The 16,768-nt window shown below is 35.2% G+C and overlaps 1 protein-coding gene across 1 annotated transcript in view; it reads right to left on the bottom strand.

Moving 5' to 3' along the window:
- Positions 1 to 2,630: 2,630 nt before the first annotated feature.
- LOC145266934 (transforming growth factor-beta-induced protein ig-h3-like) overlaps positions 2,631 to 16,768 on the bottom strand; it is a 26,662-nt gene continuing 12,524 nt past the window's right edge. The window contains exons 3-6 of the mRNA XM_080122736.1: positions 15,566 to 15,770; positions 12,627 to 12,728; positions 11,360 to 11,485; positions 2,631 to 2,901 (exon numbers count right to left, since the gene is read on the bottom strand). Of these exons, the coding sequence (XP_079978862.1) occupies positions 2,780 to 2,901; positions 11,360 to 11,485; positions 12,627 to 12,728; positions 15,566 to 15,770 (555 nt within the window). The 3' untranslated portion in view covers positions 2,631 to 2,779. The remainder of the gene's footprint in view (positions 2,902 to 11,359; positions 11,486 to 12,626; positions 12,729 to 15,565; positions 15,771 to 16,768) is intronic.

Raw genomic sequence — 16,768 nt, 5'->3', positions numbered from 1 at the left:
GCTGTTGTCAGATGGATAAAAATGGATAAAAAATTAAGCGAGGTCCAACTACTCTATATATCAAGTTTTAAGTCTGTAGACGAAATATACAGAGAGGAGTTTGGTAAGGAAGTTTCGCACACACAAACAAGGTCATATATATATATATATATATATATATATATATATATATTGAATCGCATAAAATTAACCAGAATATATTAATAAAGGAAATCCAAAACTATATTAATGTATAAAATGTATTATATATATTAAAAAAATGTATATATTTATAGATATTTTTAACCTTTATATATTTTTAATTTTCAATAAATAAGAATGTAAATATATAATCATAGTAGGGGGTGATAAGTAATCAAATGGATTAATCCTAATCTTATAAATACAAGACTGGTAAATTAAAAAATATATCCATTTTGAATTTGGAAACAGATGAATCTCACAGGTAAGGAATTCATTTTTATAACATGAATTAGTTAGCCAAATTAATTAAGAATAGGAAACTAGATCTAATATCTGTAACATGTCTTCTTCTTAAGATTAAGGGAGGTGGTGCTTGATCAACACTGCTGGGGAGCCATGATTTAGTATACTGTTTTGTTTTTAAATCCCCGAAACAATGTTTCATGGTAAACAACTGATGATCTCTTAAATTACCATTATTACTATAGCGAATTCGAGAGAACAAGTTGATGCAGTGATTGCAGGTTATTAAATGACTTACTGACTAAATAGTTTTCTAAAATGATTTGCTCTCTTTGATTGAGCACTATTAGCAACCTATGTTGAAATTCAATTATTCTTAATTTTTGGATATCTTTCGTACTAATCATAGTAGGGGGCGATAAGCAGTCAAATGAATTAATCCTAATCTTATAAATACAAGACTGGTAAATTAAAAAATATATCCATTTTGAATTTGGAAACAGACGGATCTCACAGGTAAGGAATTCATTTTTATAACATGAATAGGATAGCCAAGATTAAGAATAGGAAATTAGATTTGATATCTGTAATATGTCTTCTTCTTAAGATTAAGGGAGGTGGTGCTTGATCAACACTGCTGGGGAGCCATGTTTTAATGTTAGAGAGTGGGTGGGGGGAGAAAGAGAGGGAGAGAGAGAGAGGGAGATGTGTGAGTTATAGTGTAGACACGTTGACCGGAAGTCAAGATCAGCTGATTGGATTGCGTGTGAATCATGTGATCAGGTTAGCTGAATCGAGGAGATTTGGTTGCGACTTGGACGAGAGCGGACGGCTTCGCTGTTGTCTCCTCCCCTTCGCTGGGGGTGGGGAACGAACGCTGACGTGGCAAAAATAAGACCTACAACAAAGGCCAAATTCACTTTCCACCTTCTGCAAGACATCTGGGAAAGTGAAATAAACTATAGAACCAATTTCTTGTCTTGGTGTGAAATAAATCTTCGTCCCCAAAGACAGGTATCAAGTCTCCCTCCCAGAGACCAACAAAATGGCAGAAGGTATGTTCAAATGACATGTCACACACATATTCACACTTAACAGCATATGAACATATGTAATAGAAAGACCACTAGACGACACACACACACGACGTCATTAACTCTGGTAAGATAATCAAACACTCAATCTTTTATAAATAGACACGTTTTAATATATCATCTCCATTCCAATTTCAACCAATGTACAACAAACGCTCATTTTATGATACGACAACGTAACATTAATATACTGTTTTGTTTTTAAATCCCCGAAACAGTGTTTCATGGTAAACAACTGATGATCCCTTAAATTAACATTAGTACTATAGTGAATTCGAAAAAGTAAGTTGATGCAGTGGTTGCAGGTTATTAAATGACTGATTAAATAGTTTTCTAACGAATGATTAAAAAAATATAAAAATTAAATAGGGTTTTTGTATAGTTTTAAAGATTAAAAAACTTCCAAGCCTATACATATATATATATATATATATATATATATATATATATATATATATATATATATATATATATATATATATATACCCGTGTGCTAGAACATTTTCATCCTAAATTCTACACGATGTAGAAACTATGGATGAATAGAATTAAGCATAATAGTTAATAGTTATGCGATTCAATATATATATGTGTGTGTGTGTGTGTGTGTGTGTGTGTGTGTGTGTGTGTGCGTGCGTAATAGTTAAATAAAATGAATCATCTAATAAAATATATACATAAATATCTAATTCCGCCATATTTCCTCCGATTATACCTGTGTAGTAGTAATGTCACCAATAGCCTTACTGCAAAAAAAAAAAAAAAAAAAGGGGTGTGTTCTTTCTGCCATTCACACATGGAAAGAAGAAGACAAAAAGAGAAAACGCAAAAAGTATACCTGGTTTTATGCAAGAAGAAGTGAAGGACGTTATAAGCCCATGTGACTGGGCGAGATTTGAGGTGGATAAAATAACCCGGCTTGGAAGGAAAGAAGGCAATTCTTCGTTACGTCTTGCATGGGTGAAAACGTTGTGATCCGTCGCGACCTTGCAGAACAATTTCTATCCAGATTACCCTTTTTTAGGGAACTGGATTTTCCCCCACATTGAAAAACGACCTTGTGTCTAACTCAGCCCTCGTTGAGAGGTAAGTAAGTAGGAACGCACAAAATTTAAATTTAAAATCAAAATCAATATTTATTTCGAAAATCAAAGTTGAAGAAAAAAAAAAAAGATCGCATGTCAGTAAATTTTGGAGTAAATTTTAGAAGCGAGGATTAAAAAGGCTGAAAGATATTTGCATGGAGACCTTCCTGAGTATCAACCCCAATTAAAAGGGCTTGAGGGGATGAGGACATGATCGATCAAATGTACCACACCATTGTCACATTCGATGTCGTGGGTGACAATCTTCGTATTTTGGTTCAAGCGAGGTTCACCATCTGCGTAAAAACAATAAAAAAAAAAAAACGAAATAAATGTTAATCATGTTGCATAACGAGGGCCATGTTTCAATAGAAATGGCGTCTGCTCATTTAAAACAACCCATCAATTCAAATATTTCCAAACGTTCAAAATTCTGTGCAGATTCCTGAGTTCAACACTTGAAGAACATTTCTGGAATATTCAGACGAGGATTGGTTATTATTTGGATTCTTCGGACTACTGTTCTCATCTTGAATGTAATTTCTACAACGTTTCGGTCGATGTAACGTCCGACCTTCTTCAGGTGTATCTTGTCAAACTCGGGAATTACTTAGGGCCTCTATCTAGTCATGGCTGACAGAACAAGAGCATGCTACCCCATGAAGTAAATAAAGGATTCCGCTTGAAATTCCGTCTAAATTCCTGAGTTCGAAAGAAACATTCCCGAGTTCGACAAGATATATTTGAAGAAGGTCGGAGGTTACATCGACCGAAACGTTGCTAAAATGACACTGAAGATGAGAACAGTAGTCCGAAGAATCCAAATAATACAAATAACCAGTCCTCATCTAAAAAATTGCAAAACGAATTTGTTGCTAAGGTTACTGGAAAAATGTTTGGATCATTTTATCACTCCCTAATCTACGTGATTCCAGATACAATCTTATAGGAGCCAAGATAAAGTATTATTGCAACACCGAAGTTTACCATTCAGTGTCCAAAATAAAAGTGTGTAAACTCGTTCCTGTGCACCAAATTCGAACGGATCTGAATTAATGAAAACAATAATTTTTCACCAATCAGAGAACTTTCTGGATTTATTCGAAATGATCTTTCTGAGAGCTACGTAAATCCTTTAAAAAGCCAGATTTTCTTTCAATAAGCAGTTGAGACCAAAAATTGTAGACAGTGCTAATATACATCTCCTTTTAATCACCACAATCCTCAACTCACATAATCATACACTGTCATTCACATACTCACACTCACAGTGTCACACACACACACACACACACACACACACACACACACACACACAATGACTGTTTGAATCTCTTAATATCGTCTGCTCACTTAAAATAACTCATCAATTGAAATATTCCCAACCTTTATCACTGAACTATTTTTCTTATATGATAACTAAAGAAGATTAACTCTTATAAACAACTTTCAATGAATTATAATTTGTTTTATTGAGCAGAGAAGTTTTGGAAAACGATTTTTCTGACCCCTGAAAGTCACGACCCTTTATTAATCGATCCAGACTTCATCAATGGCTTAGCTAAAGAACTTCCTTGTTTTTACAAGAAATCTAAAAATATTCACGAACATTCTATGTTTTTCCTATTACTGTAAACCTTCCAATTTAAACATATACAGATTATCTCTTTTGTGAATTTATGCCTTTTTTAACTCATTATTTTGTTTTGTTTACCACATGACAATGTCTCTCATTTTTCTCACATTTAATTTAAAACCCTGAAAACCTTTTTCATTGAAAATGTTTCTCTGAATACGGCTCATCCCCAAAATACCTCTCCTGTTAAAAAAAATACTCTAAAATAAAACTCCAAAACAAGTGTGAATAAATTAAAAGAATGTTGGGGTGGGGGGGTAAGCACCTGCTGACTTGCAGGTTAAGAATTAGCTGAGACCAACAAGTAGAACTTCATGCAGACAAAACCATCCTGTGGCACGATCTTCGTAAACTATGTATAAAAGTCGAACTCTCATCATCATCATCAACAACAACAATTATTAATGAATAGTTGCAACTAGAAGACGGACTTCATGTGAACCAGTATACAGCATTTTACATTCAGGAGTATTAATTTTTTAATAAGGAGTATTCATTTTTGTTCAGTTAAGTGTATTATTTGTTTTCAATCGAGACTATTCATTTTTTTCAATCAAGAGTATTCATTTTTCAATAAGGAGTATTCATTTTTGTTCAGTTAAGTGTATTATTTGTTTTCAATCAAGAGTATTAATTTTTTTTCAATAAGGAGTATTCATTTTTGTTCAGTTAAGTGTATTATTTGTTTTCAATCAAGAATATTCACTTTTTTCAATAAGGAGTATTCATTTTTGTTCAGTTAAGTGTATTATTTTTTTTCAATCAAGAGTATTCATTTTTTTAATAAGGAGTATTCAGTTTTGTTCAGTTAAGTGTATTATTTGTTTTCAATCAAGAGTATTAATTTTTTTCAATAAGGAGTACTCATTTTTGTTCAGTTAAGTGTATTATTTGTTTTCAATCAAGAGTATTCATTTTTTTTTCAATAAGGAGTATTCATTTTTGTTCAGTTAAGTGTATTATTTGTTTTCAATCGAGACTATTCATTTTTTTCAGTAAGGAGTATTCATTTTTTAATAAGGAGTATTCATTTTTGTTCAGTTAAGTGTATTATTTGTTTTCAATCAAGAGTATTCATTTTTCAATAAGGAGTATTCATTTTTGTTCAGTTAAGTGTATTATTTGTTTTCAATCAAGAGTATTAATTTTTTTTCAATAAGGAGTATTCATTTTTGTTCAGTTAAGTGTATTATTTGTTTTCAATCAAGAATATTCACTTTTTTCAATAAGGAGTATTCATTTTTGTTCAGTTAAGTGTATTATTTTTTTTCAATCAAGAGTATTCATTTTTTTAATAAGGAGTATTCATTTTTGTTCAGTTAAGTGTATTATTTGTTTTCAATCAAGAGTATTAATTTTTTTCAATAAGGAGTACTCATTTTTGTTCAGTTAAGTGTATTATTTTTTTTCAATCAAGAGTATTCATTTTTTAATAAGGAGTATTCATTTTTGTTCAGTTAAGTGTATCATTTGTTTTCAATCAAGAGTATTCATTTTTTAATAAGGAGTATTCATTTTTGTTCAGTTAAGTGTATTATTTTTTTTCAATCAAGAGTATTCATTTTTCAATAAGGAGTATTCATTTTTGTTCAGTTAAGTGTATTTATTTATATATGTCAGCCTATGTCATGGTAGCATATATTGAGCATGTGTCTAACAGTATTTTGTATATTTTTTTATTTTTAACTCAGTTTGTCAAACTTACCATGTTCAGCAGAGAGTTCGGCGCCATTTTAAATTTTCCAATACCTTGGTAAACTTTGTATGTTTTTCGAGCTGAATAAACATGTTACATTAAGTAAAAACACAAAAAAAAAAAAAATTTCCAGTTAGGTAGGAAAGTAACTTATGTTGTCTTTGATAACATTTATTTGTTGTGTCTTTTCTTTTTGACAACTTTTTCGAATCTATGTGTATAGTAAAATAAACCCATTACTTTTTTTTTTTTTACATGGGGTTCATCACTTATCAAGGCCAGAAGGCCACTCAGGGATAAGGGTTATTGTGTGTACAGTAATCAATGAGATAGTATTGTTGTAATCATTAGTATTAGGGGTTTTGATAGAGTGTCTTACTTAAGGGGGCGAAGGAGTTTGTTTATGCTGGACTTGAAGACGTCCAAGTTATAGTCAGGTGGGAAACAGGCAAGCGGCAGAGAGTTCCACTGGCGTGCAGTTCTAAGGAAGAAGCTTTGCTCATGGAATCTACGTTTGGATTGACTGTCAAGGGAGATAAGTTCATTGCTCATTGACTTTTTTTTTTTTTGGCAAGTTCCATTTATTGAAGAGATATTTCTATGCTGGTCCAGGATAATGACCCCTGTTCTGCTGACTTCCTTACTATTTAACTATTTTAGAAACATGAAGTGGTAGGATTATTTATTCATTTATTTATTGATTTATTTATTTATTGATTGATTTATTTATTTGAGAACTTCGACTGAAGTAAGATGAAAGAAAAAAAAAATTAAAAGAGAGCTTGAATGCCTACTAGACAGGAGAGACGAGGGGTTTATCAGAGCTCCAAATCTATGCCCCTCCCCGCATCCGGCCTGACTTTCACAAAAAAAACACTCGTCTAGCTAAAACCACTATCAATTCCCCCACTCTTTATCTGTGCCTAAACCTAAACGTAGATTCCATGAAAAAAGCTTCTTTTTTAGAACTGCACGCCTGTGGAACTTTGTTCCGTTTTCTTGCTTTCCAACTGACTACAATATAGTCATGAACAAGTTCTCGATGAGCTGTCCCCTTAAGTAATCCAATTTACCCAATTCCCGTTACTAACGATTACTACAACATTTTCCCATTGACTACCATACATTCATTAACCCTTATCCTCGAGTGGTATCCGGGCCTTGATAAGTGGTGACTCCTTTGTAAAAAAAAAAAAAAAGAAAAAACAAGGACAATTTTGCACGAAGATACTTCCCTCTACAAGTAAACCCTGACTAAATATTCAAAATAACATAGTTTTCCTGGCCCAAATAAAATCTCCTCTCTATTAGCTAACCCACACTAGCTTTTTTATTTTTCGCAAGTTCATGGAGGACATTGCGAAGGCTGCTGAAAAGAAAGTGGGTTCCCTCTATCGAGCTAGAAGACTACTCACACCTGAGAGTATCCTGTAACTCTACAAGGTCACCATTCATCCATACATGGAGTATTATTGCCACATCTGGGCTAGTGCATCTACCACTAGTCTCTCCTTCTTGGATAAAGTCCAAAAAAGAGTTTTCAATCTAATATGTCCCACTTTGTCAACTAAGCTCCACTCCCTGTCCCATCACCACAATATTGCATCTGTGCCTTTTTTTAATACAAGTATTTTAATGGAATGTGTTCTGATGAATTTGTTGCATTTGTTGCCCCCCTCGACGTACATATCCTCAACAAACCCACTTAACAACAGAATCTCACCCCTTCACTGTTGATGTCACTAAATGCCAGAAAGCTTTCTATTCTAATAGTTTCTTCTCTCAAACAGTTAGACTTTTGAATTCCCTTCCTGCTACCTGCTTCACTGGCTGTACTGATATGCAGAAGTTTAAATGTAACATAAACAAATATCTTGTTAATCTTTCCTAGGCATGGTCCTAAATAGTAGCCCCTTACGTCCAAGTCACGATGTGCCTTGTTAAGTGTGAACGTGAGTAAAAAAAAAAAAAAAGTTCCATTTATGAAAGAGATATTTCCATGCTGGTTCAGGATAATGGACCTTGTTTTGCGGACTTCCTTACTGTTTAACTATTTTTAGAATAAAATAAGGATCCGGACTAAATATTAAAAATGAAGAAATCTATCAAATAAAAAATGTTTTGTTTGTTATACTTAGATAACACTAATCTGTATAAATAAAACAGTAGCTGTATGTATGTATGTATGTATGTATGTATGTATGTATGTATGTATGTATGTATGTGTATGTCAGGTCATGTCATGTCATATGCTACTGGTACCATGTAACCCAGTACTACCTGCCTCATGGTCGGGTCACCGGCGACTAAACTGGTTCCCCCACCAGACTTGTTTGGTGAGGAGGGCGGCTAGTCTCCCTGAAGGATTAAAAACAAGACCTTCCAAAGGGCGAATGAACTCTTTTTCTGGGTCAACGGCCAACTAGCACCGTGTATATTTGTGTGTGTGTGTGTATATGTGTATTGGGGTAGAGAGGGCTCCCGTAAGCCGTGGTGAAGGCAACCTTTCTAGGAGAAGCAAATCTCTGATTTAATAAACCATAAAGCAGAAGACCAGTACCCGCATTAAGCTGGTCTGCAGTTTAATTTGTTGCTGGCTATCTTGCTCTTGCTTGTTGCTGGATCTCAGCATTTTGAACCGAGAGAGAGACTTAGCTGTCGTACAAAGCTAAGACTCTGTAACATCATCTGTGTATAGATACTCCCTCAGGCATTTGTCTATAAAAGTGGTCCTGTGGCGATGGAAACGTTGTGATGCATGGAGGCTTGAAATGGTGGAAGCATGTAACAATTGATCTCAATGACCGTCTTCAGTGTCATGCCTGCTTGAGCGTGTGAATTCACCAGTAGGACTAAAAGAAAAAGTCATTTTTGGGCTCATTGACTTTAAGTGTCTGAGGGAGTGGCACTCGTCTGACAAGACGTTGCAATCATCATATCATGTATGTGTGCATCTCTGTGTGTAAACATTTAACCGATAAACTCTTAAACTACTGGTCACATAACACTGAAATTAACAGGAAACAGTAAACATACACCAACGATGGTTTATAATGAGTAAAATCATTGCTTGGGCAAATCAATAATGTGTACAGAAATATGTCAGCAAGTTGAAATGCAAAATGTTCATTTCAACTTGCCGACATATTCCTATTAGTTTGTATCTGTATGCGATCTATCCAGTGAAATCCAAATTTAGAGTAATCAGCATGTGTATGTATGCTTGTCTGCTTTTCTATCTATATGTCTGTGTGTAAATATTTAACCAATAAACTCTTAAGCTACTGGTCACATAACACTGGAATTAACAGGAAATAGTATACAGTGAAACAATAAAATTAATTTATTTATTGCGGACTATTATTCTCATCTTTTATTAGCTGTTGTTTCACGACGTTTCGGCCAACTATTCCTCTGGCCTTCTTCAGGTGGTAACCGCGACGGATAGGAACTTCGAATCTCCTAACTGCATTCTCAGTTCTGAAACAACAACTAATAAAAGATGAGAATAATAGTCCACAATAAGTAAATTAATATAAATAATACTCATCTCAATAATGAATTCCAATTAAAAAAAACAATAAAATTGTCGCTCTAGAAAAGACGACATGCTTCCATTTCCGTTTGATGAAAACTGGTTTCCTTTTTTTGTTGCAAAAACAGTTGTGAACAAATCCTAAGAGCAATAGGAGGCTTCTATCATGTGAGAAAGTGACACAATCTTTAACGAGCGAGATCGGAGATGCGCCGCAGTACAACTCATGCTCTCTACCGATCCAAGTTATGACAACAGGACCATTGCCAGCACCCTCAAAATGCATCACTGGATTGCCACAAATAATAGGGATGTGCCCACGGTGATGAAAACAAAGTTTCCGGTCACGGTTATGGTCTTTGGTGTGGTTTCAAGTGAGGGCCACATCATGCCACCTCACATCTTCAAAGTCGGCTTCAAAGTCAACACCAAAGTGTACCTGGATGTGCTGAACAGTGTGGTGATCCCTTGGTGCAATCAGGTGGCCGCTAGTAGATCCTAGTGTGTCAGGAGGACTCGGTGCCGGCACAAAAGTCCAGACACCCAGGCTTTGGCTTCAGAAGGAGTGCAACGACTTTGCACCTTTGTCTCACTGTCCCCCTTCCTTCCTCGGCCTGAACCCGCTGGACTACTTCGTTTGGTCATACGTCAAGAACATCACCAACCTAACCTTCCACAACACCAAAGCCAGCCTGATCACCACCATCCATCGAGTATTTGCCGAGTTCCCGCCGGTGCTTGTGGAAAAGGCATGTTCCCAGTTCCGATCACATATCAAGGCAGTGTTTGAGGCTGAAGTTGGCTACACTGAATAAATGTCAGCTCTACTGCATTCAAGTTAATTGAATGGATTTTTTTTAATAAAGTTTTAAAATAAAGCTGTAGTGTTGTTTTCTTTGGGGCGACACTTTTATCATTCCACCTTGTAATCGTACACCAAGGATGATTTATAATGAGTAAAATCTTTGTTTGGATGGATGAATAACACGCACAGAAGTATGTTGGCAAATTGAAATGCAAAATGTTCATTTCAATGCAGTCATTAATGCAGGACCAATTAGGTCGGCACAATCATGTTGATATACCGGTTCTTGCCAGATCAATGAAGTTAAGCAATGTTGAGTCTGGCCAGTACCAGATGTGTGACCATTTGGGAAGGCAAGGTGCTGTATGTACCTTCTGGAAAGGCTATGGATGATGGAATTAGGTTGGTTGGTTGGTTGGTTGTTTTTTGTTTTATGGCATATCAACCTTTTTTTCAGGTTATTTAATGCCAAATCTAGTTATTTTGAGGAACAATTTTTAATGGAGTATATTTGTTTTTTAAGTCGGATTCTATTTAACCCATAGTTGGGACCCTAACAAGTACTACCACTCCGGCTCAGAGTGTACCTGGGAGCAATGGCAATTAAAGGGTGGCTCCACACTCCCCAAGGCCCGCAAGGTGGGGCCTCACCATCGGATATAGTTTTAGGTCATATCCAAGACTGGAATTAGGTTGGAGACTCATTTTTGGACCCTCCCCAAAAAGGAGGAGACTAGTGATAGATGCACAAGCCCAGATGTGGCAACAATACTCCATGCACGGGTGAATAGTGGGTTTATAGAGAATGACGATACTCTCAGGGGCAAGTAATATTTTAGCACGGTAAAGAGAGACCACTTTCTTCACAGCAGCCTTGGCAATGTCTCCAATGTATTTGTCATGGTAATCGATGGTTGAGAACGTTTTGCTGTAATTGTCATTGTTAAAGGGAAGAAGTTTAATCTTAGTAGCATTAAATGTTAGCATCAGTTTACAGGCCCGTTCCACTAGAGAATACAAAATGTCGATTTTTACCTTTTTGTTTCAATAATTTTTTTGAAGGGCCTTGCGAATAATCTTACCTTTTCCATGTGAGAGGAGAATATCATCAAAGAAAAGATGTGTGGAAATGTATCCGCTTCGAGAAGAACGTTGTTTCAGGAGGTCATAAGTCAAAGCTCCAGTGTGAAGATGGTAACCAATCAAGGCTGGAATGAGGAAATAGAAAAAAAATTAATACATGTAGAGGAAGGGAGAAAGCAAATAGCAAGTCAGACAGCAAATTCAGTTTCATCTCATTTGACAAAGGTGGCAGTTGAAGGAAACCAACCAAGGTTTGAAAGCGGGGAAATGAATAAATGTAGAGGAAGGGAGAAAGCAAATAGCAAGTTTGTTTTACGGCATATCAACCCTTTTTCGGGTTATTTAATGCCGAATCCAGTTATTTTGGAAAAGGATTTTTATTCTTCAACTCTGTATTTTCAATCGCTAGTTTGTAGTGTTTGGTTTGGTTGTTTTAGAGTGGATTTTATCGTTTTTGTTCCCTGCCCTCGCAGAACATGAATGAGTTTCGTAATGGGAGAGGGAAAAGGGTTGCAGTATTAATGTTTGATACATTTTAAGTTAGGAGACCAGTCAGGAAGTGGGGGTGGGGGCGGAGATAGAAAGAGAAAAGGAAAATTGGAAGAAGGAAAGGTGGATTGTTGTTTCCGATTTTGCAGAACATGAATGAGTTTTTGCAGAACATGAATGAGTTTTATAAAAGGAAGCATTATTATTAGGTGCATTTTATCTCAGGAAGCCAATATCTTCAGACAGCCTGATCTGGTAGCACCAGAAAAAGGTAGAGAAAGGGAGAAAGCAAATAGCAAGTCAGATAGCAAATCCAGTTTTATCTCGTTTGACAAAGGTGGCAGTCAGAAGGAAACTAACCAAGGCTTGAAAGCGGGAAGTACAGAGATGTAGAGGAAGGGAGAAAGCAAATAGCAAGTAAAACAATAAATTCAGTTTTATCTCATTTGACAATGGTGGCGATTGAAGAAAACCAACCAAAGCTTGAAAGGAGGGAAAATAAAGAAATAAAGAAATGTAGAGGAAGGTAGAAAGCAAATAGCAAGTAAAACAGTAAATTCAGTTTCTTCTCATTTGACAAAGTTTGCGGTTGAAGGAAACGAACCATAGTTAAAACAAGGAAAAATAAAAATAAATAAAGAAATGTAGAGGAAGGTAGAAAGCAAATAGCAAGTTAGACAGTAAATACAGCTTCACCTCATTTGACAGAGATAGTGGCGGAAGGCAACCAACCAAGCGAAAGAAGAGGACAACGATGTTGAAATAATTGGCACTTACTTCTGGAATATGTCCGACTGGACATTGCCTTCTTCAGGAGACGTGGATTCATATTAGCAAATGCTTCATCAGTCGGAGCAAAAAAAGTAACGCGAGATCCAGCTGAGTCAGAAAAAATTAACAAAACAATTATATTCAACGTGGAATTTCGTAGAACTTTGTCTCTCTGTTATGGTCATGTACTCCAATCTAGCATATACTAGTGGAACCTGAAGATATGCCACACTTGCTTTCGTTATTGAGATTAGAATTTTAGAAAGGGGTTCAAATATTATGAAATGTAAAAATTTTAAATAAACACCAAAATTTAAATAGCTCCAAAAACAGTTCTGCCAAAGAACACATTTTGGTTTAAATATATATAAAACATGCTAAATAATCTCGAGCCACGCCATGTGAGATCAACTAGTATATATATATATATATATATATATATATATATATATATATATATTATCAGGTACACCAGCGTTACTTGGTCATAAAATGGACTGAAATATATTTTAATTCATGAAGATTTCGTATTTATTATTATAGAGACAATTCTTTATTGATTATTATATTGTACCAATATTCAGTAGCGGCTGTCCAGCATGGCCTGATGGTAAAATACGCTTAAATATGATATTTTAATTTATGCAAATTTCGTATTTATTATTATAAAGCCAATTATAAATACAGAAAATTGAGAAAAACGAAATTTTATAACAAAACATTTTTATACAAGAGATAAAAATATAAAAGTTACTTTCAATAGTAAAAATATTCACTTAGTCAATCAAATCTTAGAAATGTGTCGGTCATAGTGAATAATATGCATTTGTAAGCAATATATGTGAGTATTTGGCAGCGTGGCATTGTGTATGTGTGTTGGTTTACCTTGTTATTGTTAGTGCGTGTATAGAAATTTTATAACAAAACATTTTTATACAAGAGATAAAAATATAAAAGTTACTTTCAATAGTAAAAATATTCACTTAGTCAATCAAATCTTAGAAATGTGTCGGTCATAGTGAATATTATGCATTTGTAAGCAATATATGTGAGTATTTGGCAGCGTGGCATTGTGGATGTGTGTTGGTTTACTTTGTTATTGTTAGTGCGTGTATAGAAATTTTATAACAAAACATTTTTATACAAGAGATAAAAATATAAAAGTTACTTTCAATAGTAAAAATATTCACTTAGTCAATCAATATAACAAAACCATCCAAGCAAGAAATTTTATAACAAAACATTTTTATACAAGAGATAAAACTATAATAGTTACTTTCAATAGTAAAAATATTCACTTAGTCAATCAAATCTTAGAAATGTGTCGGTCATAGTGAATAACATTCATTTGTAAGCAATATATGTGAGTATTTGGCAGCGTGGCATTGTGTATGTGTGTTGGTTTACCTTGTTATTGTTAGTGCGTGTATATCTGTGAGTACCAATTCGTTTCTGTTTGCCTGACTCTTGTTAGTGTGTAGATGGCTATATGCGGTCACCAAGTCCTTTTTGCCTTGGCATCCCTGATCCCAAAGGGCATGGGATGGTTTGTAGAGAATCCCTTCATGGTGTGCAGGTGCAGCTGCTTTCGTCTGGAGAAAAATGATTTTGTTAAACAGATCTAAGATAACACTGGCTTACTACTTTGACATATAGGTGTTATCTTTGAGAGTTTGGAACGTTTTTCAGTGGTTGAAATATTTTAAGTTCACACGTTTCTGTGAAAACTTCCTTGCTTTGAGAAGTGAGGAAGAAAACGAATACAAACAAAACAGAGAGTTTGGTTGTGGCGTGAAGAAGATGTTGTAACCACCATCTATATCGGCATGATAACATATTAAAATGGTTTCTGCTGCTTGTGCCAGTTCTAGAGCAGTCTTCAGTGTCTCCAGATGCATCGACTACTTTACAACCTGCTTTCTTGTAAGTTCTTTCCCAGCAAGTTAATGAACAATTGTTTATTTTTTTTTGATTAGTAATTAAAACGCTCTTTTTTTAATTTGAACACCATTGAAAGGGTTGATGATACGTTAACACAGCTCTTATCATGTGTGATTTTTTGCCATGGGAAGCCTTGAAGTAGTGCTCCACCATATAAGAGATACTTTGGATCTGAAGACTGTGGACTTCCTTGTACAGGAGAAGTCAGTTCCCATATAGCACATGCCAAAGGTAGTCCGAAATAATTAAAACTGCAGGCAAGTAACCACCAAGCTCATACTGCTACTGAGTTTAAGGTTCATTGGTAAATAACACAGTCTTTGGAAAATCAATTCCTCCCAAAAGGGGCACTCTGGTAGTTTGCAAAAATAAAATTGCGTTAGTATAGAAGGGCCTCCCCCTCCATTGACCAAGCTCAATTTAATTTGTGCAGCATCTGAGCAGGTACCACACCTCAGCTACCAGTCCAATATACGAGCGTAACCAGATATCAACTAGTTATTTATTTGTTTCCCCACAAAACAAAATGTGACACAAGGTCGGTTTGATGTGGGAGATAACAAGCTCCCCTCAAAAGGGGATTCTGCAAAAAATAAAATTGCCTTAGTATAGAAGGGTTTCGCCTCCATTGACTAAGAACAATTAGTTTTAGTGCAGCATCTGAACAGACACCATACTTCAGCCACCAGTCCAGTACGAGTACCGGTGTCGACTGGGTATTTATTTGCAGAAGGTCGTTTGTAATGTATGGGAAAAATCAACTCATCTTTGCTGAGCGAAACTTTTGACCAAAGTAATTGCCTGATCCTTTTTTTAAAAGTATACTCGTGGACATTTTCTCCAACCATTTGGTTATTAGCGTTCGTCAGAATCACTTTGCAATTCAGCCGCCACAAATCCACTAACACTCTTCCATCAAACACCGGGAATTCTCCATCATTGGCTACATTTTATTTTTAGCACAGTCATTGTTTCTTTTTCTTCTTTATTATTACATTACTTACCTTTCGTTTTGTTGAGGTAATTCGACATGTGACTCAGCAAAGAGATTTTGCTAATCTGTGTCAAGTTCGGGTGATGGCTAATTACCTCCTCAATAGTACCATGCGGGGGACGCAGTACACTATCAACCATGTGGATGACGCCATTTGATGCCTTCAGATCATGGCGTAGAACCTTTGCATTGTTTATATAAAAACGTCGTCTTCCCTTTAAAAGAAAAGTTTAATCAAATAATAATAATAATAATAATAATAATATCAATAATAATAATAACTGACTACAACTTGGATGTCTTCAAGTCCAACTTAAACAAATCCTGATAAACCGTCCCCTTAAGTAAGACACTTTATCAAATCTCCATTACTAACGATTACTACGATATTATCCCATTGACTACTGTACATGCAATAACCCTTATCCCCGAGTGGCTTCCGGGCCTTGATAAAAGGTGACTCCCATGTAAAAAAAAAAAAAAATAATAATAATAATAATAATAAAAGAAGAAGAAGAAAAAGAAGAAGACCTAGACAAACGGTACAAGCATAAACTGGCAACAGTACTTGAAAATGAAAATCACAAAATCCATGGACATGGATATACAAACAGGTAAACCCATCCAAGCAAGAAGACCGGATGTCATAAATGTTAACAAGAAGGAAAAGTCCTACCAGATTATATATTTTGCCGTTCCAGCAAACCACAGAGTGAAGATCAAAGAGACAGAGAAGCAGAGCAATTACACGGAACTGGCCATAGAGCTCAAATGTATATGGAAGAAGAAGAAAATTAAGATAACACCAAATAATAGTAGGAGTACTAGGAACAATACCGAAAAACTTATAAAAAAGAATGGAAGAGATTGGAAGCAGAGGGTTAGGGTTAAGGTCAGGGTTAGGGTTAGGGTTAGGCTGAGAAGATACAACGTATAACATTAATGAAAACGGTTGAAATATTAAGGAAAACACTTTAACACATAATCCACAGACACAAGCCAGACATATAGAGGTAAATCACAAAGAAACACCACATAGAAACATGAAAACTGAAACTATGATTGTAAATTAACTCCCCTGCGCTCTCGCCCTTTCACCTTTTTTATGTCACCATAAGTCAGGAGCGTCAAGGAGGATGAAAAACATTAATGCTTACGTAAAATAAATAAAAAGTATGTCTTGCCCTACTTCGGTATTGAGCACTCTTGCATT

This window comes from Euprymna scolopes, chromosome 42 (genome assembly GCF_053919585.1).
Source record: "Euprymna scolopes isolate OS-2025 chromosome 42, ASM5391958v1, whole genome shotgun sequence".
Classification (NCBI taxonomy): Eukaryota; Metazoa; Mollusca; class Cephalopoda; order Sepiida; family Sepiolidae; genus Euprymna; species Euprymna scolopes.
The sequence above is the reverse complement of the archived record's forward strand: the minus strand, read 5'-3'. Positions and strand labels throughout refer to the sequence as shown.